Here is a 23,243-nt window from a genome sequence, read left to right on the forward strand (position 1 = left end):
CAGACTGCCCAGAGGATGGGGGCTCATCCCTGCCTCACCACATGGGCCAGCTGGGAGGTGCATAGGGGGAAGAAGTGTCTGGTGACCAGCTCCAGTCAGACAAAGCTGGCAACACAAGCACCAGCACATGGGCTTTGTGCCCAAGGAGGCTGAGACACTGCCCCAGCTGCTCTTCACTTCCACGAAGCTGCATACTCTTCCCTTGGCTGTGTTCAGGGCTGCTGCCATGTCCCCCATTGCAGCTGACTTTCCAGCAGAGACACTTGGTGATACAAAATGTGCCCTGGCAACCTGTACTGCATGCACAGAAGTTGCCTCAAGAGGTAGTGCCGTGCCTAGCAGGTTTTTCTGGTCAGCTTTTTCTGGCGCTCAGTGTAGTTTCCCTTTCTTCATTTTACCCCATTCTCCTTATATTTATCCTGCACTAAGACTGCACTTCAGTCTGCTCTGGCATTCCCAGTTTAGTGTCATCACATGAATGCATTAAACAAGTGAGGGTTCCTGGTGTCTTTAATAAACTGTCCTCATGCGCCGCTTACACCAGAGTTTTGACTGTATTTGTTCTTTCGCTGGTCCTAACATTTGCCAGCACCTTCTCATAACAAGATAATCCAAACTGGGCTCAGTCAAATCAGAAATGAACAGAGCTGGTAAATCTTCCCCGTGCCTGTGAATACAGCACAAAATCACACTGGCACTTCTTATTGCCCTGTGGTTTTGCAAATTTAGCTCTAATTTTCTCTACTGTCTCACCCCGTATCTCTTGCAGCCTTCCTCAGATCCCCACACCTCGTTACATATTTGCTCTCATTCTTTCTCACAGGATTCATTTTCTTCCTTCCCAGTGTGACCCTGCCGTCACTGATCTCCTTCCTGTGCTCCAGCTGTGCTCATGCTGCAGTGCCTGAGCTCTGCAGAAGCATCTCGACACACACTAATCCCATTAAGGGCTCTCGGTCACCTGGTGTCTTCCAGCTTTCCGTTCTATTTTCATTTCACCTTCAAATCCCATTCCCTTGCAACTTTAGATCATTAAGGAGTTAAGTGAGATACATCCATTAAGTGATATCCATTAAACGAGATCAATCCAAATAAAGGAATTTGGGTCTCCCAATTCAGCATGTTGCTGCATCTCCTTGGTTTTCCAAACACAGAGCAGGGCTCCTGCCAGAACCCATCTGGATTAAACTGGGTCCCAGCTGCAAACAGCACAAGATGACTGGAAGGGTTAGCAAAAAGATGCTGCAAAAATCACTCAGAATAACTATTTGCTTACGGATCCTTGCAAAGTGGAGAGAAAATGCTCCTGCCTTCAGATCTATCTCTCTATTTTCTGTATTTATTTTTTTTTTCTCCAGCATGTGAATTTTTATCATGTCCTTCCTGAAGTATCCAGACAAATATCCTGGTAGGCCTGGACTCTACCCCTCATTTTTAATCCTGGTAAGTGAGAAATGAGACCTTGATGGGTTGATCTTCATAGACCCTCCTAGAACAACCTTTTCTTTTCAAGAGGAGGAAGAGAAGGAGGAAGAAGAGAAGGAGGAGGAGGCAGAGAAGCTTGTCCTTGTGGTCCCCCATGCCAGCAGCATGATCACAGTCCAGGGAAGAGCAACCAGCTCCTTCCATTCTCATGGGCAACACCTCACACCCCTGGTCTGCAGTGAGTATTTACGGGAGGAAGGTATTTCTCCATGCTGGCCTCATCTTCAGAGTCCTCTGAGAGGTAGTCCGTGTCTGTGCTGGCCCCTGTTCAGTGCAGGGCCCCCACAGCACATTTTGGACATTTGAGGAATGCATTGGTAAGATCCAGACCTGTCTGTCTATTACCTTCATCTGCTAACAATGCCATTTGCTATACAGCCACGTGGTACCCTGAAGGCACTGTCTGTAGAGCGTGAGTTTATGTGCGTAGAAATTGATTTTTTGTAGATTTTAAGGTCTAGAAGAGCCATTTCAGCCTTCCCATGTAACCCTTTGCACAGCACAGATTTAAGACCATCATCTGGAAATTTCAGCCCTTCGGGCCCACAATATGTGCTTGAACAAGATTGTAACTTAAAAGACACTCAGTCTGGAGTAAAGATTGCAATAAATGCAGAAAACATACTATCCGGGGGTGAGTCAGCCTTGTAATTATTTAATTGCTCACCCTGGGCTTTCAAGCCTCTACATCATACAATTTAACCTCGATTCCACATATCACCATTTTATTCCCTTCTCTGTATTTTCTCTGCTACCTCTGTTGTCCCATTTAATGTGTGGCACCAACGCTGCACTCAGTAGCACATCTATAGCAGGGGTCTTGGTTTTACTTCAGTAGTTTGACAGGCAGCTAACCCATTCACATTCCTATGAGAAACCTGACAATCTATCACGGCTTTGCATTTCATGTAAAACAAACCATTTTTAAAGGTGCAAAAGGTGATTGGAAGATATTCTAACAAACGGGAGAAAACATAGCCACCGGCTGTTCAACAGATCTCTCTCATCATTTATAATCTTTCCACTGCTGAATCTACAGTTATTTATAATTCATACTCCCCGTGATGATAATGAGCCTCTGAAGCGTGCCCCTCATCTGAGCGTGCACTTTGCTGCTCTCTGTTGTTCATCAAGTTTAGCCGTCGGCCTCCTTTAATTCATCGGTCCCCAGACACAGATCAGGGGATGGCAATCTCAATTGAGTGTTGCCCAAATGGAGAGGTGCGGCTATTAATAAATAATCACTCACATTAGGAGGTGATTAATGGGCACAGTCCTTCCTTGCTGCCCAATTCATCTCCCCTTCCCTGGCCCAAATGAGGCCTCCAGACACCGTGAGATGATGAATCAGTCTTGGGCGTGTGTTGGACACTGCCAAGGTGCCCAAGCAGGGCACTCAGCACCCCATGGCATGGGAAGGAGAAATCAAAGGTCGGGGGGGGACTTCAGGACCGTGGATGAGACCCCTTTAAACCAGGCCGCCCTGACCTCCGGCTGGAGAAGCCGAGACCCGTCTTCAGGAATCAGAGTAATCCCGGGTGATTTTATCCCACTCCACTTCCCTAAATCTGCGGCTGCTGCTGCTCGGCCAGGGGATTAAGGGGCTGGCAGGGGATTACGGAGCCGCTGCAGCGCCGGGCACGGAGCTGCCTCCCGGTGCGGCCATTCCTCGGGGTGCCGGGCCTGCAGCATGGCGGGGGCCGCGCGGGGACCCCCCTGGGGCGGCAGGAATAGCAGGGACCCCCCACGTCCTGCTGGCTGGTCCCCTCGCTGATGGTCGGCGCATGGAGGATGGGGCGCGGGGCCGTCCCGACGCTGCTGCTCTGCCTCTTCTGCCTCCTGCCCTCCACCCGGCCCCAGACCAAGATACCGCTGGAGACGTGAGTGCTTCCCTCGCATTGCGGCGTGGGGTGGGAGGGGGCTGGCATTTCCTCGAGGCGTTGTGAAAGGTGGCAGTGATGACCCCTGGAGAGGACACGGGCATGGGAGCCATGGATTCGGTTCCCAGCTCCAGCGCTGATGCTGAAGCACCATTTTCGCTGCTCACCAAGCAGGGCAGTGATACCCATCTGCTTTAGATGAGCACTTGGACATCTTTTAATGCTCCACTTGCTGCATTGGGTGGTAAAAGGCAAAGGCAGTGTACAGGCACGTTCACAAACCCCCAGCCCAGGTAATTCGGCCATGGAGGCAAACACAGGCAGCCTCAGAGCCTGCGCTGAGGGCTGCTCTCATGGGTGCTTGCAGGGCAGCTTGCGGGGACACCGTGCTGGCCAGGATACGGCCTGGGGAGCCATAGGTGTGGCATGTTAGGGTGACGAGCCTTCTCCTCAATGCTTGAGCCAGATTGCCAGAGCAAGGTCTGCGGCTCTTCTTACTGTTATATATCACTGGTACTGATCCCTGTGCTAGCCTGCTGTGCTGGGGGCTGAAAAAAGCAAGGGTTCACTGGTGCACACATGCAGCCTGCATGATACATGCTCGTATTTATTCGTGTGTTCAAATTCGTGTCAGTGGATGCTAGCGGGGAGGCTGAATAGAGGATGGGGACCACGGCACCTTGTCTTGCCACTCTGCTCCACCTCGGTGCCCGCCAGCAGGCTAGCAGGGCCCAGCAAGCTGAGCTTGTGGAAACCTCACCTTGTTAAGCTGATTTAGGCAAGTTAAATCCTGTAAGGATTAAAAACGTCAGCAAGGTGGTTGGTAAAAGTGCTTGGGGGGCATCTTCTCTATGGCTGGGATGGGTTGGTCTGCACAGGGAAGGGGGTTAGTGCGGGGAGGAGACAATGCTGCCATCGAGTTTCAGAAAGAGCTATGTCCTCTAGACCAACCCAAGTCCTCCGGAGCCAGAATCAGCACTGTGAGAAAGCATTTTGTGTTCAAAAAGTCCCAGTAAGACCCTTGCAGGTGTGCTCACCAGCACGGCTCACGTGATTACCAAGCACTGCACCAGGGGCCTCTCAGGACACTTTGCCACCACCTTCATTTTGGCTGCCCTTATCAAACCCTGCCTCAGCAAAATGCTTCTCATTTGGGTTTTGCAGAAGGGATGCCCAGGTTGTGCAGAGCAGTGCCCAACCCACCCCCACACACACCTCCACCTCTCTGTGCAGCCGGGGACGACAGCCTTCAAACTGCAGCAGTGTCACTGTGCTCTACAACAGGCCCTGGAGACAGGACTTTGGGATCCATCTGAAGGGAACTTCCCAGCAAAAGAGGCAGTTTCTCCCTAAAAATATTCCTCTCTCCTTTCGTTCCATAGAACAAGATCCTGTCTGTATTGTAGAACAAAATTAGAAATTTACCTCAACTGTAGAATAAAATTCAATCAATGTAGAATTAAATTCAGACTGTGGGGGAAAAGAAAAAAAAAAAAAAAGAGGAAATAAAAAAGATTTTCTGTGCCCAGAGTAAATGCATGGAAACACCTTTTGGCCTTGAAATCTGTGGCATTAAGAAGACAGCCTGTCCTTTCTGCTGTTTTCGCCACTGAATACAAGTGCAGGGATTACAGGCAGGCAATCTCTGACCAAATCCTTTTCTGATGTGTTTGGTAATAATGTGATAGCCCTTTACTACTGAGAAAAGAGTTGCGTCACTTTGCACAATTTGGAACTTACTCATGTACGAGAATAAAGAATAAACAATGGAAAAAGAGCTTTTCTCTCCTGGTACCGAAACCAGACCAACAGCTGAATTAATCCCTGGTGTTTCAAATCCAGTCATGAATTTGACTGCAACACAGAAGTTGCCCTTTTCAAATGAAATTTCAGGAGAAGAGCACGTTGGCCAGAGGAGCAAAGGGAGTAAATCAGCAGAAAACGGACCTGCTTCATAGTTTGCACAAGGACATTTTGAGGACATAAAACTAAAAGCTTTTAAGCACCGTCTGAATCTAATCACTGTAAAGTGACACAAAGCTAACTCAGCCTCTTCTGCTCCTAAGTCATGCCTGGCTTTGCGGCACCACACTCGGTTCATCACCAGCTTATTTATGTCTTTGCAAAGGCCGCTTGGCTTTAACTCCAGGGGTGCAAAATTCTGCTGGGTCAATTGCTAGCAATGCTTCAGGGGTGCAAGTTTGCCATACAAATCACCTCCTCTTGTCTTCCAGACACTGCTTTGTTTATAAATTGGCCGTGGCATGGGCTTGCTTGCAGTTGTGAGGATGGTTTGGGCTGGGTGCTCAGCCTGTGCATGCTGGGCACATCAAGAAATGCTGGTGGGAGAGCTGAATATCAGTGTGGTTCAGCCTCTCGAGGCTGCCCCAGCCACCTCTATCCATTTGCTCCTGAGCTCATGGAGCCAGCAGAATTGTAGACTGACCTTTTCTCTCACTTATTTATGTTTAAAAAAAAAAAAAAAAAAGAAAAAGAAAAAAAAAAGTCACAAACAGGAGTCATTGTTGAGTTGAATGCTCAAGCTAGCACTTAACACTTTGGAGACTGGCTTAGACATTATGCCAATCCTGAACTCTTTCTTTCTTTCTTTCCCTTGAATTCTGCTTTTGCCGTCTGTTTCAACATTCACGTGTTTAGGCTTCTTTTAACATAGCCTCAAAGGCTAAAACGCAACCCCCCCTTTCCTGTTTTTATGAAAGCTGAGAATCCCATGTAAATGCATGGCACCAGGACTTGACGATGTTACAGCCAAGCAGTTCCCTGAGCAGAGGGGCTTGGTTTTCCCTGAAGCTGTGCCTTGTGCTTGGCTTCTCTACTGATTACTAATTGCTAAGCTCATATTGCAAACCTTTTGCCTCAATAACTGCATCGTTCTGCTGAAGCTGTCCAACTACACCCACTAGCCAGAACCTAATATCCCTGAGTCTTCCACCATGTGGAGTAGAGAAATTAGTAGGGGTGGTAGGAAGAGGGTCACATGCATGGCCACAGACACAGTACAAAACAAAAAAAGGCATGACCACATACCACTGATTTTTTATTTTTAATTTTGAAAACAGGTAAAAATAAATCTCCCTGATAAAATTACTGTCTCAAACTTCATGTTTAGGTTCTCTCTTTCTGCAGTAGAAAGTGAAGAGATCTGGAGAATATTAGGTAATGTCAGCACAAAACATCTCATATATAAAAGCTGTAAAACCAGCTGCTGGTGGGGCATCAAGTTAATGTTGGCTCATAGATCCTCAGGCAATAAGATAGTTACTACAGCAGTCAGGAAAGCATCCCACGGGATGTCTTTGTGTGTTATCCTCTTCTTTTTTTCTGGGTATGGTAGAATAAGTCTGATAAGCAGCAATAAATCCTGGTCTCCTACCAAATTCCCGTATTCTTTTTGCTCTAAGAATGAAATGAAGAGATAAAAGCCCTGGCTGTCAAAGTAAGATGCATCCCACAATGCCCAAACAATGGAGTTTTACTGGTTTCAGCTGGTGCTGGTTTACACTTGGCAGCTGGAAATGAATGCCTTGTTGCCAATTAAGGAGTGGTTACAAAGGGCACCTACTTGCATTGTGGTCCCTTTGTAGACAGTGAAGAGAGGTGCTGTTGAGAGCAGAAGTCTTACAGAGGCTCTAAATCCCAACCTATGGCTGCCCATCATCCTGCACTTGCCATTGAGGACTCTGAGCAGGCAGACTTCCCTAGGATAAGTCTTAGGATAAGGATTATTCCACTATTACTGCACTGGCTTTGCTCTGGAGCTCATCTTTATATCTGAATATTATTCTGCCATAAAAATGGTGTGATGTGCTGGGCCATCAGGCCCTGGGGTTAAAGCCTGCTGGGTGCCTGGAGGCATCCACTTAGAGCCTTAGGTAAGACTCTGCAGCCCATAAATAAGTGGTATTTTCTGGTAAGCGGAGAAGACCATTTATTCCATTAAATAAATCTCTCTTAAGTGAATCCTTGCTGAAGGAACTGCATGTAGGTGGAACTGCCTAATGTGAATCATGTAACAGATTTCTGATGAAGTGCTCTGTCAATTATGAGAGCCATCTATTTTCATTTGGATGGCTCAGTGTTCAGGCTGCTCTTCAGCATCCTTATGTTCTCCATGTGGTATTGCTATCATCAGTTATTTACAGGATGGCACAAATGCGAGTAGCGTTTTACAATGAGGAGGTGCATAATATCCTCTCGCATTATGAAGCTGTAGTACCTCCTCTGAGAGCAGTGGATTCATCTGCCTCGTTAGCCTCTGCCCCACGTAGCTCTAGCAACTGAATTTAGGGCTGAGTCCTGACAACTTCCTTCAGCGCTGATGCTTATTTCTGTTCAGCTGTCCTGACGTTTGGTGTCTGCCCCTTCATTCTAGGCTCTGTCTGTAATCAAAGAAGACAACTGTCTCCAGAGAGCTATTTATTTTGCTTTACTTAAACAGAGGAAACCAGACGATATCTAAGACCAAATATGCAACTTTAGGACCTCTAGAGTTAGATGAGACAGATTCCACTCTGAGTCAGCAAGCAGTGGCCGAGATGAGTAGAACTGCATGGTGCTACCTTCTGGCCAGTGTCTTGAGGCTGAATATTCAAGACCACCATCTCTTGCTTCTATTGCTGCTTGTCTTACAAGCAGGCTGGAGAGAAAGTGTTATTCTCACTGTAGAGGTTCAGAGAAATAAAAGAAGATTAATGCTCAGGAAGATAGAATTGTTACAGTTTGAAGAAGTAGGCAGTCCTATTGCCTTTGCATTATTAATATTGATTTTCCTCTTTTTAGGGTGAAGTCTTGGGCGGATGCCTTTGGTGGGGAGCTGTACTCCATTGTAACCAAGTATTCAGGCTCTCTCCTGCTGCAGAAGGTAGGCAACAGCTGTGACGATTCCTCTGGCCTTGCTGCTTCTCCCCATGTAGACTTCCGACCTAATTCCCTCCACAGAAAATCTGGGGTGGAAGAAGGCAAGCATGCAGTTCTCTAGCTAACTTTTAAAACTATGTGGGTTCATATCCATGATAAGAGATATCCCATAGCTATGCTGAACTGCAGAGAGGGTGATCTACTTCATGCCTTTCCTGCCTTCACTAGCTATGGCCAAATGCCAGCTAAATTGTCCAATTGTTTAAAAAAAAAAAAAAAAAAAACTCTTCAAAGTACTTGTAAAGCTTTCCCTGTGATCACTTCACTCCCTCTCATACTGGCCTTTTAGTCCTCCCTTCCTAACTGCACATCAGTCCCTCTCTGCCTGCTCATCACTCATCTGCTCGTCACCACCCCACTGTCCCCTCCTGCAGCTCTCCAGCAGATACTCCTGTTTATTCCTGCTTCCTCTTCTGTCTCACACCAGTGACTCATCAAGGCACTTTCCCCTCTTTGAATTGTCTTTAAAACTACCCTTTGCACAGGGTCTCTGAGGGACACGTCCTGAAAAATAGACACTGCTGTTCTGAAGGTTGTGACTCCAGGGACTTTAATTAAATTTTCCTGTTTGCACCCATAGAGAATTTGCCCTGTAGCCTTTGATTCCTTAAGTCAGAGGTGAATGGCTGCTCCTCTTTCCATCTTAATGATCTCTGTCCAAAGCTGCGGCAGGCTGTATTAATCAGGCCCCACGATTGCTATTCCAGGGACCTGGTGGCTGCTGAACACACTTGAGTGCGTGTTTCTCCACCCCATGTGGAATTCCAGATCCTTTGTCTTTCTCTGGCCAACACAATCCATGCATTGCTTCTTAGTCCTTTTGGGCATCTGATTTATTTATTTATTTATTTATTTTTTGTCTAATAACACCTACATCCTAGTACATAAGTAAATAAAACTCCAGGTATCACTGGAGTTGCCTTGCTGATGAGCCCCCTGTTCCCCTGTCCTCACAGCGCTGCTTTCTCCCTGGAGGAAAGGGGAGGCTTCTGCAGCGTCACCTTTGCTAGCCTCGGCTGAGAAAGGCCTTTAGCATTTGTCACAAAGGTCTATGCTGATCACCAGTCCTTAAGAGGAATGTGCAACTATGCCACAAAAATTTTTCAGCCTGGATATGGGTACCTAATGGCCTAATCATGAGGCAGCTGTGGTTGTGATATTGGCACAAGCAAATGTTTGGGTTTTTAGCAGTTTTGATGGTGTATATGCAGTGCCTTTTCTACCATAGGTTTCCCAAGTGGTAGTGCTAGAGGCAAAGTGATATGTTATGGCACCTCTGGTGTGCAGGACACACAAGTTAGGGTTATCTGATAGTCAGATATCTGTGCCTCATGCTGGATAGGTATTTGCTGTCCAGCAAAGTCTGCAGATTACAGATTTTTTTTTCTGGAAGGTGTCAACAGTGCTACCTTACATTTTGAAGAAATACTGCTCTCACTGTCTTCTCCTTGCTGCTTGAATACAGCCAGCCTGTGCTATTTCTGTGGGTACTGTTCTTAACAGACTAAGAGTTCACATTTTTTAAGGTCCAGAAGTCAGTGGGGCTATGGAGAACAGGTTATAGCTTGAAAATGAATTGAAATTTAATCATTGAAACTTAATGGTGGAGGCCAAGGATGGCAGCCACAGCATAGAGAGGTGGGTGTTGAGATAGATAGCTGTGCTGCATTGGTCCTCTGGAGGTGTTGCACTGGGTCCTTTTACCTCCTTCTGTCCACACTGCATGCTTTGTCTCTTGGGATCTTGATCTTTTTTGGAGGTAGGGGTTGCAGGAGACCTGTGGAGGTTGGTACAGAACCACTAGGAGTGACAGTCACAGCAACTGGATTTTGGAGGAGGAAAAAAAAAATCATAACCATCAGATTTTGGTATAATTCACTGAAAGAGAAGAAAACTGATGAAAAAAGAAGTCTGAATCTAGCCAAATCCAATCTAGCGTTTGTCTTGAGGGGAGTTGAGGCAGAGCTATTTTTTCCTGGTGACCTGACAGACCTTTTGGCCTTATAAAATGACATGTGCCTGCCCCAGTCCAGGTTCCTTCTCGTACAGTTGAAGGTGTCTGAATTGCAAGAGCATATCCTGGGGCCTGGATGCAGCACAGGCAGATAGTGGGGTCCAGAGGCAAAGCACAGAACAGGACAGTGTCACCCATGACTCAGAGAGAAAATGTCCTCCAGTGAGTCACTGTCACCACTTTCAGCAGGGGGGAAAAGATGAGCTTGATCCAGCCTACCTCTGTCTACACTCCATCAAAGAGTCATCTCCCAAATGCACGTCCTGCCCTACCCTGGCCGAAGCAGTTCAGAGAGGTCAGGCTTACCTTTCACCCTTCAAGTCCCCCTCCTTAAGCTTTCATTTCTCCCTGTTTTCATGGGATAATGGAAAAGACAGGAGGAACAGCCAGCACCCACATCTTCAGTCCTTCTATCAGCCTCAGCAAGCTCTGAGTTGGACACCTCACAAATCAGCATCTCAAACCAGAGACTGCACAGGAGGGCTCCCTCTGAGCCCTGATACAATTCTGCAGACCAACCTCTTACTAACAGGCAGCTTTTTCCATGCTTCATGCTTCTCACAGATAAACCTTTGCAGACTCCAAATGGCTTTATGGGGATCGCTGCCCCGGTGCACAGACTACAGAGGAGTCCAGCCAGGGGAGAAGAATGCACCCTGGAAATTCAAATATGTGTGCTCCCCAAATGCCTTTCTCATTTTGGGGCCATTGCCTCTTGCTCACATGAAATATTTCTTTGTGGGTTAGTATGTGCAGGCCAGCACAAGGGTGGGGAATGCAGTGCAGAGTGCCAGACAGCTCTTTCCTTGGGGCTTGTTTAAATCAATGGGTATTTTCTCTTTGAGAAAACACAAACAGTAGCTTTCAAAGTTGACTTTATGTTTCCCTTGTGCCTGATAGGTATGGTGTAACTAGTTTATTGTTCTGAGAGCCATAATTCCTCAGTTACCTGAATGTTTTGCATGTAAACCTTCTCTTAATTTGGCATAAATTTCCTGTTGTGGGTTACACTGTTTGGATTCCTCTGGGGGTTCTGTGTTATTTTATTTTTTTTTCCTTCAGAAGAAACTAAATGTCACATTGCAAACCCAAACACTCATTTTCCTGCCAGGTTTTATTGCTCACAGAGTCCTGGTGAGCCAGCAGCTGTCTTTGAATCCACGAGGGTGGGTTCTCACCCTGGACCAGGGAGCTTTGAGAAAGCCCCCAGGTGGCTCTCAGTCCTGAGCAGACAAGATGTGATCAAATTAAACCTCACAGAGATAGAAAAAGCCTAAGAGTTGCTCTGACTTGATGGCTGAAGCATTTGTTGCATTCTCTTGACCATTGCACAGCGGGGATCAAGACAAGCTTGTATGCCTGCCTGGCACATCAGCCTGCCTTGCTGATGATGGATGTGTGCCAAAATGTTGGATGGGGTCTAGGACAGCAGAGGGAAACACAGATGGAGTGAAGCAGATCCTGAACCTGTGGGTTATTAGGTCTGCTCACCTCTGTCCTGCTGCTGCTGTTGGCTACCAGAGTCACCAAAGGCCTGGGGCCACCAACTGCAAGCACGCAAAGAGATCCCCAGGGTGGTTCTCCTCCTCTCCCCAGGGCTTGGCTTGCCTCTGAGTGAAACAAACACCAACTGGCCTCGGCAGGCCCCACAGTTAATTTTTCCCCTGTGATGTTAATGATGCATTATAAATGTTTCTGAGAATTAACTCCTGCTTCCTTCTGAGGTTGAAGTGCCAATTGCTTTCCCTGGTGGATAGGGCTGAGAGAGGACAGTAGGGCTCTGCTCCAGCTGTGTAATTACTAGAAAGCACTACAAACAACTACATGGCAAAGAACAGACAAATAAGTACAGTCAAGACATTTTTCTGGGTAAAGATGAAAGGAACGTCTTTCACACTCTTAATATAGTTTCACTAGCAGTGAGTAATGTAACACTACATACTTCAATGGGCTTAATTTCATGGAGGTGGGAACGAGAAAATATATTTGGTGACATCTCAGTTCACAGATAAAACTTTGGATTCTGAATTCTGGATCTTCCGCTTTTAAATTGCCACCCCCACGGAAGGAGAAGCGTAATGAATTGTCCTCCTTCTTTTAAGGGAGTAAAGCGCTAGATGTATGTGAGAAGATCTGTTATTTCAGTTGCATGTTTGGTCCCTTCTTTACATCAGATCTCTTCAGCCAGTTCTCCCTAGCCTGTGGCTGATTCCCATGCCATAAAATACAGTGATCTGGTAACCAGAGCCCTAAACTTGGGCTGTGTTTGGTTGTCTACAAGCGCCAGCATTGATGCTCACCATCTTTCTGCCATGGCATCTGGTGATAGCACTTGAAATAACAGGTGTCCTGTTGCCTACCTCTAGGAACTCTTGCAATAAATACTCATTAATAGTAGGAGACTTTAGCAGCAGTAATATAGATACAAAATAGCTTGCTTGATCCTTTGTAGGAAAAAAGCTCAAAGGGGATCTGAGCCCAAACCAGGTTTATCCATCACAATAGCCAACTGAAATTTTGCAGGGAACATTTCTTTTGCCACACCTTCCCAGCACTGGCTAGTTCCCAGGGCTGAGATGTGTATGATATTAGCAGGCTGTTCATGCTTGCTTGTGATTGCTTGTGAAGCACATTAAAAATAATTGAGAGGCAAGAGCTTTGCTTCTTTTAATTCAAGACGTGACCCAAGGCAAACGACGGCAGGTCACTGTGTAAGGCGTGTGCTGGTGCAGCCTCCCCTTCGCCAGCTCACCCAGGAGAGATTACTCTCCTCCCCCCGAGGAGGGCCCGATTAAAGCGTGGCGTGGCAGGGATCACCTCCCTCCCGATGAAACCATGACACGGAGCTAAGTGGAACAGGCACCAGCTGGGATGTGTGCTGCGGTCTCGTCATCAGCCTGGGCCCTGGCTAAGGGGGCCGTTGCACATCCCTCTTTCGGCGGCATGGTTGGGCTAACCTTTGTGCTCATCCTGACCTCTTCCTCCTCATCCCCTGCTGTCCGAGCTACCCGGCTGCAGCAGAGGGGATGTGAGGCCTGGCATTTTTAATCCAGTAAAACCCTCGCTGTTAATCACACCAGGCAGAGCTAGCAGCTCTGCCGTGCATGCTGCAGGCGGGATGCTGCTGCTATTTCTGTCTGACATCCTCAGCCTGCCCCATCCTCAAGGCATTTTTTACTCTGCTTCTTCTCAGCTGCCTTCCCTGATGGTCAGTGAGCTGCTTGAGCAAAAGGAGCTGTGCATGCTCATCCTCAAGACATGCAAAGTCTTTCCTCCACACTTCTAAATTGAAAAGTGCTGCAAAAGCCCCTGCCATCCCCTCACCCTTTTCACCTCCTCATTTTGTACCAGCATAAGAAGCACAGCCCTGCCTGAGATTGCTGCTAATGCAACATGGAGATGGAGGGGATGTGTACATACTGCAGAGAGAAGTGATGATGAGGGACCAAGGAAATCCAGTCATTTGCCTCTACACTTCCACTGAAGAGTATCATTGCCGGGGAGACAAGGCTCTGTCTTTTTTATTATTATTATTATTATTTTTAATGTTAATCAAATAGTGTCCATTGCAGGTCTTTTGCCCCCTTCTTTCTGTTTATCTCTGTTAGTGTTAGGACTTTTTTGAAAAGAAGACATAAAGACTATTGTATGCAGTCTTGAAAGGGCAGGCTTAGGGAAGTAAATTACAATTATCCACTTTAGGAGTACCCTCAGGTTTTTAATGCTTACAATGTACATGGCCAGAAGAAACTGTTTAGCTCTGAAACTGTCAGATCCAGGTCCTCTTCCTTACGGTGTCTCTCCCAGTGGAGACAGCATGAAGTAGCTCACAATTCCTAGGTACACCATTTTTTTCAACAACCACAAGCTCATAATTGGATCAGTTGCTTTGAATTCTGGTGCTTTGTGTTCTGGTCAATGATCTGCATGCTCCCAAATTATAACGTATAAAGGGAGGAAAGGCAACGGTGGGAGGTGGTGCTAAATCAGGCCGGTCCCTTCAAGGCACCTTTCTTTACCCAAAGCAATACCCAGTTGACGATAACAGTCTCACCCTCTCCTTATGGGCCTCCTGCTCAGCAGCATTTTCTGCGTTCCCTTGGGCAGAAGTACAAAGACGTGGAGCCGACTCTGAAGATCAAAGAGGTGGACGGCTTGGAGCTGGTGAAGAAGTTCTCGGAGCAGATGGAGAGCATGCTCCGCAGGAAGGTCGAAGCTGTTGAGGTACGACCAGGGGTGCTGCAGGAAGGAAGTCCCCTCCTGGTGGCCCCACGGCAGTCCCCCCCTCCTGCCTGCACCAGGAGCGCATGGGCGCAGAGGTAGCACGAGGACTTCCTCGCCCAAGCGAGCGCCTGCTGGTGCAGCTGGCTCCTTCTGAGCTTTAAGTAGACGCTGGTGGGAGGGCGTGGGCGTTCAGACAAGGGAATGCTGGCTTCTCCGTCAGCCCAGAGTAAGAAATAAGATAAAAACAAAGTCTAGGAATAAATATGAGGGAACGAACACTCTTAGGAGGAAAGATGTTTAATTCTGTAGCTGTTTAAAGAGCGAGGGGGGAAAAAAGCCTATTGCAAGTGGGAATAAAGTTCATCCTTGCACGATGCCCACTGGCCATTGAAGACTGGTAGCTTGTTTCGGCTGTGTGTGTGGCTCAGGGGAAATTCCTGCAGCCCCTGAACATGAGCTGCAAGGAAGGCGCTTGGATTTCCAGCTGCATACAGGGGGAAACACGGAGAAGGTGGCAAGTGGACTTAGGATGTTGCTGTGTCGGAGGCCAGAGCAGGTAATCGTTATGGCCCCTCTTACTTCTTGCATCTAAGGGTCTATCTTATTCCCTTATATTTACCCACTATAAAAAGCCTATTTCTGTAGTCACAGAGCCTTGACTGTTTAAGGCATCTAATGTGGAAAAGCCATCCAGAAACACATCATTTAACTCTCAAAGTGAAATGTGGGCATAGTTAGAGTCAGGGCTTTGGCCCATAACATTAAATTCACAGCCAGCCTTTTCCAGTGTTTGGATTGCTTTACCCTTTGTGAAGGAACAAAAAGTAGCTTTGCTGAGACTGTCACTAATTGTGTAACTCTGAAAACATGTGCATGTTTAGCTGGATTCCTCCCCAGTCTGTACAAAGTGAGAATTGGTGCCCTGAAGCATCATGCTGGAGAATACTAGTGCTTATACTGGCACCCATAGATGGTAAAAGCTTATAAATGGCCCTAGCCTCGCTGAGCCCTCTATGAAATCAAGTCATGGTGTTTCAGTAACAAAAGCAGGCTGAGACTCCCACAAGGCGTTTTCCTTTGACAAGATACTGACATCAGGCTGGGTCTGGGATGCTTTTCCCATGGCTTTTTGGAAAGGCTCATGGAAAATGAGATATATCTGTTGTCTAATTGGACATGTTTCTGTTTGTGTGTGTGTGTGTCCTGTGATGCCTGAGATCACTTGGGGTCTAATAGGAACTCCAGGGTAAGCAGGTGTGAATACACTCAGCCATAAATAGTTGTGAATACACCTTCTGAGTTGTAAAGCTGTGGCACGGGATGGCAGGTCAGCAGGAAAGGAAGTAGAGAAGAGGGGTTTTAGCCCCGTGACTGTGTTGTAGTGAAGGGAAGTGGTCACGTCTTCTCACTATGTGAATTCCTAGTAGTGGTAAAAAAGTTTCTGGGGACTTCCCACAGCATCCCTCCTCTTTCTTTATCTGTTTGCATTAGCGGTTGGTGGAAGCAGCAGAGGATGCAGATCTGAACCATGAGTACAACTCCTCGCTGGAGGTAAGTTTATCACCATCAGTGACAAAATATGGCTCATATCCTCAGAGGGACCAGCCCAAAGGCTCGTCTAGCAGCACCCTCTCACCTTTAACACTTGGCATAGCATGCTTAACATCTGTCTAGCAGCCAGGTTAGGAGTTTCTTTGTCTTCAGGACATTCAGCTTGTCTAGAAACAAGTGCAACTCCCTTGGAAGATCCCAAGCCTAGCAACACCTACGAGGTTAGTCCCTTTGGCCCAGGAATAGGAAGGATTTGGGAAGACACTGGGCTGCACGATGTTATTGGCAATACCCTGATTGCACAACAGAGTTATTACTCTGTTATACACATTAGTGCAAATTAGCTGGTGCTTCCTGAGTTACTTCCCTGGAGAATGAGCTAAAAATCAAGAGCGTATGAGCAATGAGGAGGGTGCTGTTGCAGAGGCCATAATGTTACAAATTCCCATAGCAAACCGTGAATCCAAGTGAGAAGAATTTCTCACCAGTTCCAATCATCTTTTCTCTACCCTGCAGACATGCGTGCATCAGGACTTCCCATTGGATAACAGTTTAGTTCTGTCCATGCAATTAGGATAATTGGCTTTCTCTTAATAATTGTTTGTAACTAAGCTAAGGGATTATTGCTCGTGAAGGAAATCGGAGTGAATACTCTGATTAATGAAGTCCATTATCCATACTACAAACACTCAGTGTGTAGAAGAAGTACAAGGTAGCCCTGCAAGTACAACTGTCAATGTTGGAAAAGGCAAGGAATGAAAACCCTTCTTGAAACCAAGCTACCTTATCAGTTTTGCCTCTTTTACCTCTGTGTTTAAGAATCACATTATGGTCATGCTACTTAGGTCATCTACTTTCACAGTGAGTCAAGACTCTTGGCCCTATTCACACCCCTAAATACTGGTAATGCTTGAATATCCTTAAATATCCTTTCCCTCAGGTAAGCTGAATAAAACACTATAAAATCAGCTGTTATCCAAGGGTGGAGACTATCCTGGAGATACTAATGCATCCGCAGATGCTAAATCCCCACTGGGACTTCATGGAGGAAAATGGTGCTGTCTTCAAGCACTTTCCGCTCTGTCCTTTACTCTGGATGAGCTCCTGCTGCTTGGAGTCACAGTGAAGGGATAACTTTGGCTGGACATGCATTAGGAGTTAAATCCAGTAAACGACAGCTGTAGAGACTGGACAATTAGGATCAGAGTAGGCATGTCCTGTAGTAAACCTGGGAGCCAGATACACTGAGATACTCCACCTCTCCAGCTAGAAATTCAAATAATGCTGAGGGACCATGGGAATCTGTCACTGTGTCCCTTTGCTCTTAGGTGGCTCTTCGGCTGCTGGCTATGACCATGCTTGCAAGTAACATGGGTACCTGACAATAAGAAATTGGGCAGAAACCATCATTTGGGCAGCTTTACACTTTTCGTTTGGTAATGGCTATCATTTGTTGCTCATCTTGATCCTATTCGAAGCCCAGATTCTCTAGATGTCCCATTTTTATTGTTTAAAGTGTTCTTTGATTTTTTGTGTTGTTGGTGTGTTTTGTTTTTTGTTTTTTGTTTTTTTTTTCCAGGCAATATTGATAAAAATGTATGCCATTCTCTCTCATTGCCTTTCCATTTTCCATTGTCTTCATCAACAGTTTGATTACTACAACTCCCTCCTGATTAATGAGAAGGATGAAAATGACAATTACGTGGAGCTTGGAGATGAATTCATTCTGGAGCCAAATGAACACTTCAATAACCTGCTGGTGAACACAACATACAGCGATATCCAGCTCCCCACCAATGTCTACAACAAAGGTAATGGACCACTGGCCTTTACTTTCACGCTGCTAATATGTTGCTGTGGAAACTACCAGGGAGTAATAACACCAAAATGAGGATGAGAAGGAAAAAAGAAAAAAAGAAAGAAAGAAAGAAAAAAAAAAAAAGCCTGGAAAGGCATTGTTCCAAGGCATGATCATGTCTGTGTTTCAGTCTGTGGCTGTGAGAGGGCTTAGGCAGGCAGCATAGTCTGTTAGGGTCCATCTACTCAAACAAAGGAGCTGTGAAATGAACTGTGATGTAAATTTATTGGAAATTGCTATTCTGTACGAAGGGTCAGATCTATCAAGGTCTTTAGGTGTTAATGATAAAATTGATTTCAGCTGAGAAAATTTGATTTCACCTTTGTGTTCTGAGGCCCTAACACCTCATGGGAACACTCTGAGCTTCCAGTGATTGTATTCACAAGGGGACACAGCTCACAACTGCTGCTGGGACATGACAGTTCTGGGATATCTTCCTATCTCAACAAGCCTTTGGCATTCTGGCAGCTGAGGGAGCCTGGGGGGCAGTCACTTGTGCACAGTCTGTCCTCTCCTCCTCTCCCCCTTGTACATTCACACTGCTCCAGCCACGTACCAGAAACTGGCCCCTCTTTCAGCTGGTGGGTGCAATGCAGAAACTTCAGGTTGAGGCACCAGTTACAACTGTTCTAGATTTACTGCTCTTTACTGAAAGAAGAAGAAGAAGAAAAAAAGAAAAAAAAAAAAAAGGAAAAAGAAAAAAAGAAAAAAAAGGCTCTATTATTTCTTTTTGTAGATGGAGCTCATTTTTAAGCCTCAGGACCAGACGAGGCAGGCGCTGTTGACTGATCTCACAACTGGTACATTATTTAGAGGGACAATAGAGGGAGCATTATTTCTCGCCAGATTTTAGATTAATTTTATCTGGTCTGAGAGCCCCAGACACTAAAACCCTGCGCGCAGCAGAGCTGGCTGTGGCTGAACACGAGGTAGGCTGCTGCCTGCAGTGACACACAGAAAGGTGGCCAAATGGCTGCTGTCAGAGACAGCAGGGACGCAGTGCCCTGCTATCTGATTTCTTGTCTGTATGGCTAGACACAAACCGTCCAGCTGCTCTTGCTATGGCTGGAGGACAAACAGGAGACGGAGGAAGCAGCAGAAGCTTTGTATGTGCCGGGGCTCCTCCTGGGAGCAGGTCTGGCAGCTCACGGCCACGGGAGCAGCAAACCTTGCTCTCAGCAGCTCTTTTGGCTCCATTCCTGTCTGAATTACTTTGGCCTCGTTACTGGGGAGCCACAGTTCAGTTTTGCCCTTCCTTTGGCCAAAACTGCATTTACTGAAGTGACTAAGCAGGAAGTGGTGGGTCAAAGCCCCATCCTGTTTGACTTTAATACAGCTAATCCTGTGATGACCACTTTCCTATAATTCCCTTCTCTATTGCTGCTGCTCTGCCTGGCCCCCTGAGGCAATGAGTCAACACAGACGCTGTATGTACACTGCCTCCTACAAGCTCATGCAAGTCTGCAGCTGTATATTGGTTTGGAAGAGAACAGGGGCAAGGGAGGACAGCTCAAGCTTAGTGAAGGAGAGGGCAGACAGAGAAAAAACATGAGGAAAAGAGGAGAAACAGAAACAGCATGTGAAGCCTAAGGCTCCTCTGTCTTTGGTAATTGCATCACGGGGACTAGCATATATTTAAGCACCATGCAAAGGCTGTTCCACTTAGTGGTGCATCAGGCAGCTGCCTTCCAGCAGTTCAGACCTGCCTGCATGGTGCACCAGCTGTACTCGGTGCTTGCTGGTCATCCTGAGGCTCTCAGAGCCTTCTTCCACCTGGATGTAAGAGTATCAGGCATAATGATGTGCAGCCAAGCTGGGAACACGTGTAGCCACCAGGGGTGACCTGCCCTCCAAGGCCTACTTGAGCCATGCGTTCAGTTGCCTCCACAGCTTCTGGAAAGCTGCTGCTGAGAGGACAGGAGTCACTGTGAAGGGAGGGACTATGATGAAGGGACGCACCCTTGTGCAGGACAGGAGGAAACACCTCCACAGATGGCTGTACTCCTGCCTGGGCTTTCTTTGTTCGTGTTCCCCTCACCATCCTAGAGGGGTTTGGGGGGGTGTCTTCCCCTCTTTTGCATTTTTTTTTCCATTTTCTCTCCTTTTTCCCCAAAGACCCCGACATCCTGAATGGCGTTTATATGTCAGAAGCCTTGAACCCTATTTTTGTGGACAACTTTGAAAGGGATCCCACGCTGACCTGGCAGTACTTCGGCAGCTCCACGGGCTTCTTCAGGCTCTACCCAGGTAAGAGAGCAGCCAGCAACCTCGCTCCTTCAGCGCCAAGCAGGACAGGGGCTGAGCTGTGCCAAAGCCTGAACTGGGAAGCCTGGGGATCCTCCACAGCTGCAGCATGGCCTGGTATGGCCTGGTGGCTCCTCCATCAGATGGCTGAGGGCCCTAGCTCTGTGACCTGCTGCGTGCTGTGGAAGGGAACACGGGGCACATCCCTCTCCCTGCATCGGCCTCCTTATGCTCTCAGATGTCCTTAGGGAGAGAAAAAACTGGGTGAACTACAGAATGGTTATAGTAAATTCAACTGCTCCCCCAAACTCTACCAGATTGTACTGAGACACCAGCCAGCACTGAGGTGTATTCTTTAACAGAAATTTAATAAAGCTTGCTGAGAACTGTCAACAGCCATGCAGCTCTGCTTGTGCTTTGAATACATCAGCAGGGAGCTGATGCCTACTTGTGCACGTGCTGATTGCTCCCTTTGCTGCTCCCCTCAGGAATAAAGTGGCTACCAGATGAGAACGGGGTCATCTCCTTCGACTGCAGGAATCGTGGCTGGTAAGCATACTGGAGGGACGTGGCCAAAGCACCCGTCTGTCTTCCCCTCTTCCTCTTCTCCAAGGTGACACTTGGCAAGCTGCTAACCAGCAGTCACTGCCCCAGGCTGCTCCTGTGCCAGAACAGGGGTACATAAGCAAAGGCAATACCCAGTTAGCAAACCTGCCTTGCCACCGGCCAGTGCCAGCTTTCCATAAGGCGTCTGATGTGCCACATGGACAACACCACCTGTGCGTCCTCCCCATGCCCTATCCGCCCGAATTCTGCAGCCAGAGGGATGGGGCTGTTCAAACAGAAATTCAGGGCTTTTGTTCAGTCTGTTCTGCACGGCTAAATGATGCGTTAACAATCATCACTCTTGGCTGATCCTTGAAGCATGTCTGCAGCTGTCCCAGCTCTTGTCCATGTGGGAAGAGTGAGGCTGGGGCCAGCAGGAGAGGCAGGTGGGTGGGAAGGACCCCATCGAGTGCCCAGCTGGACCCTGTGGGACAGCTGTGCTCATGGCATGTGTTATGCTGGGGCTTGCATCATGTTACAGCAGTACACCCAGAGATCCTCCTCGTCATATGCTCACCGTGCTTCCTCGCATTCCTCTTTTATAAAGGTACATCCAAGCAGCCACCTCTCCCAAGGACATCGTCATCATTGTGGACGTCAGTGGGAGCATGAAGGGCCTGCGGATGACCATTGCCAAACACACCATCGTCACCATTTTAGATACTCTGGGGGAAAACGATTTTGTGAACATTATTGCAGTGAGTATGTCCTATTCCCAGTGCAGAGCTGTCTTCCTTGTGCCTCGTATCGATCCCTCAGTCCACTTAGCAAGCTGCAGACATTAAGGTGGAATGACAATGCATAATACCTATGTTGGATGGGGGATTAAAACCAATTACCCCCTGGAAGTCAGCTTTGTGTGGTCAGCAGGGTGACTGTCAAGTCATCTCACCCCCTGTGGAAGGTGTCAGCTGCATCTTTTGGCTTGCTTAGGCATGTGACTGCAGCAGATAACAAAGTGCTATAGAGAGACATCTGAGCTAACAGGAACCTGAGCTTATAAATTCACCTAGCAGAGAATACCAGAACACTGTCCTTGGGTCCAGCAATCCTCAGTATAATATTTCGAGGCTAGAAAATCACTGCCATATGACTTTTTGTGCCCCAGCACCCTATAACGCTGCAATCCAGTTCAGTCAGACCACAAAGGTCTTGGGTCAGGGTCTTGGTGTTACTCTCTCCCTTTTCACAACCCTGCCAGGATGAGGATGGGTTGGTTGCCCATGCAGAACTAGCACCACAGAAAGCAAAACTTTCCTGTGTGTATGCTGGCCTCCTTAAAACAAATTCTTGCACCACCTCTTTCTCAGGCCCTTCCATATAAGTTTGCCAGGGCACAATCACCAAGATACAAAGCTTATTTTTCCTTCATAGTTTTCCATTGTGTGAGACGGTCAGAAATTCTAGCGGTGAAAGCTCTGGCTTCATATGTCTGGATGATTGGAGGAGTGAACTGGGTTGGCAGAGAAAGGAAGGGAAGTCATTAAGGAGTTGTAAAACTTTTTAAAAAAAAAAATAAAATCACAGAAAGATCAGGCAAGCAATATACACTGTGTTGTTACACCAAGAACCTTCTGGCTTAGGCATGTTATAGCCCGACCTAAGCTCCTATTGATCAGCTGAGCCTCGGTAACCATCTGTACCCTCTTAGCCCATGGCAAAACACGTTCCTCTGAGCCTTAGAGGAAAAGGTTTGCAATGACATCTCTTACCTCAGGTACATATCAGGCTGGAAGCATACACACCACTGATTATCACAGTTCAGTGGATGTGGGGTAACTCGATATGTTATTATTCAGCTGCGTGCCAGAGGCATCAGATATCAGGCTACAAAACCTTTTACAACGTTCAGCTGATGACCAGGGATTCAAAGTCTCCAGAAGTCAAAAAAATATGTGCAAACTGTATAAGAAACAAGGCTAGGGGCACAAGCTTGTAGAGTGTGGAGATTTCTGGAGTGCCTGAATGGAAAAAAATAATTTTGTATGTGTGGAAGTAAGTAAATGCTATAATTAACACAATACTTAAACAAATATGGGATGTATCAAAAATATAATTTGCCATGATCACTACAAACAATTCTAATGGGAAACATCTATAAAAATAATTACGCTTGATACTGTTCTTAATGTCCACCTAGGACATGAACCCACTTTGTGATTTTTTTCCCATTACAACACCTTTCTTTTCATTTTGTATTTGCAGTACAATGATTACGTTCATTTTATTGAACCCTGTTTTAAGGGTATCCTGGTGCAAGCAGACAGAGATAACAGAGAGGTGAGTACCAGGCTCCTGTTGATGTGTCCAGTCTGCTCCCTTAACATGATAAATATGTGGGTTTAAGATGCTGCAACATGAAACCCTAGGGACAAGAAACAGCTGTCTCCTAGAGGCACATGGGTCTGTTTTTCAGAAACAAGCACCAGTTCAGTCATGTGCT

The 23,243-nt window shown here is 46.9% G+C and overlaps 1 protein-coding gene across 1 annotated transcript in view; it reads left to right on the forward strand.

Annotated features, from left to right (window-relative positions):
• Window positions 1-3,276: 3,276 nt before the first annotated feature.
• Window positions 3,277-23,243, forward strand: part of CACNA2D4 (calcium voltage-gated channel auxiliary subunit alpha2delta 4) — a gene marked incomplete at its 5' end in the record, with an annotated part of 113,023 nt that continues 93,056 nt past the window's right edge. The window contains 9 exons of the mRNA XM_082751847.1: window positions 3,277-3,365; window positions 8,166-8,247; window positions 14,425-14,541; window positions 16,033-16,092; window positions 17,741-17,903; window positions 20,066-20,197; window positions 20,683-20,743; window positions 21,348-21,498; window positions 23,006-23,080. Coding sequence (XP_082607973.1) covers window positions 3,277-3,365; window positions 8,166-8,247; window positions 14,425-14,541; window positions 16,033-16,092; window positions 17,741-17,903; window positions 20,066-20,197; window positions 20,683-20,743; window positions 21,348-21,498; window positions 23,006-23,080 — 930 coding nt within the window. The remainder of the gene's footprint in view (window positions 3,366-8,165; window positions 8,248-14,424; window positions 14,542-16,032; window positions 16,093-17,740; window positions 17,904-20,065; window positions 20,198-20,682; window positions 20,744-21,347; window positions 21,499-23,005; window positions 23,081-23,243) is intronic.

Source organism: Aythya marila (assembly GCF_965140915.1).
Source record: "Aythya marila genome assembly, chromosome: 1".
NCBI lineage: Eukaryota > Metazoa > Chordata > Aves > Anseriformes > Anatidae > Aythya > Aythya marila.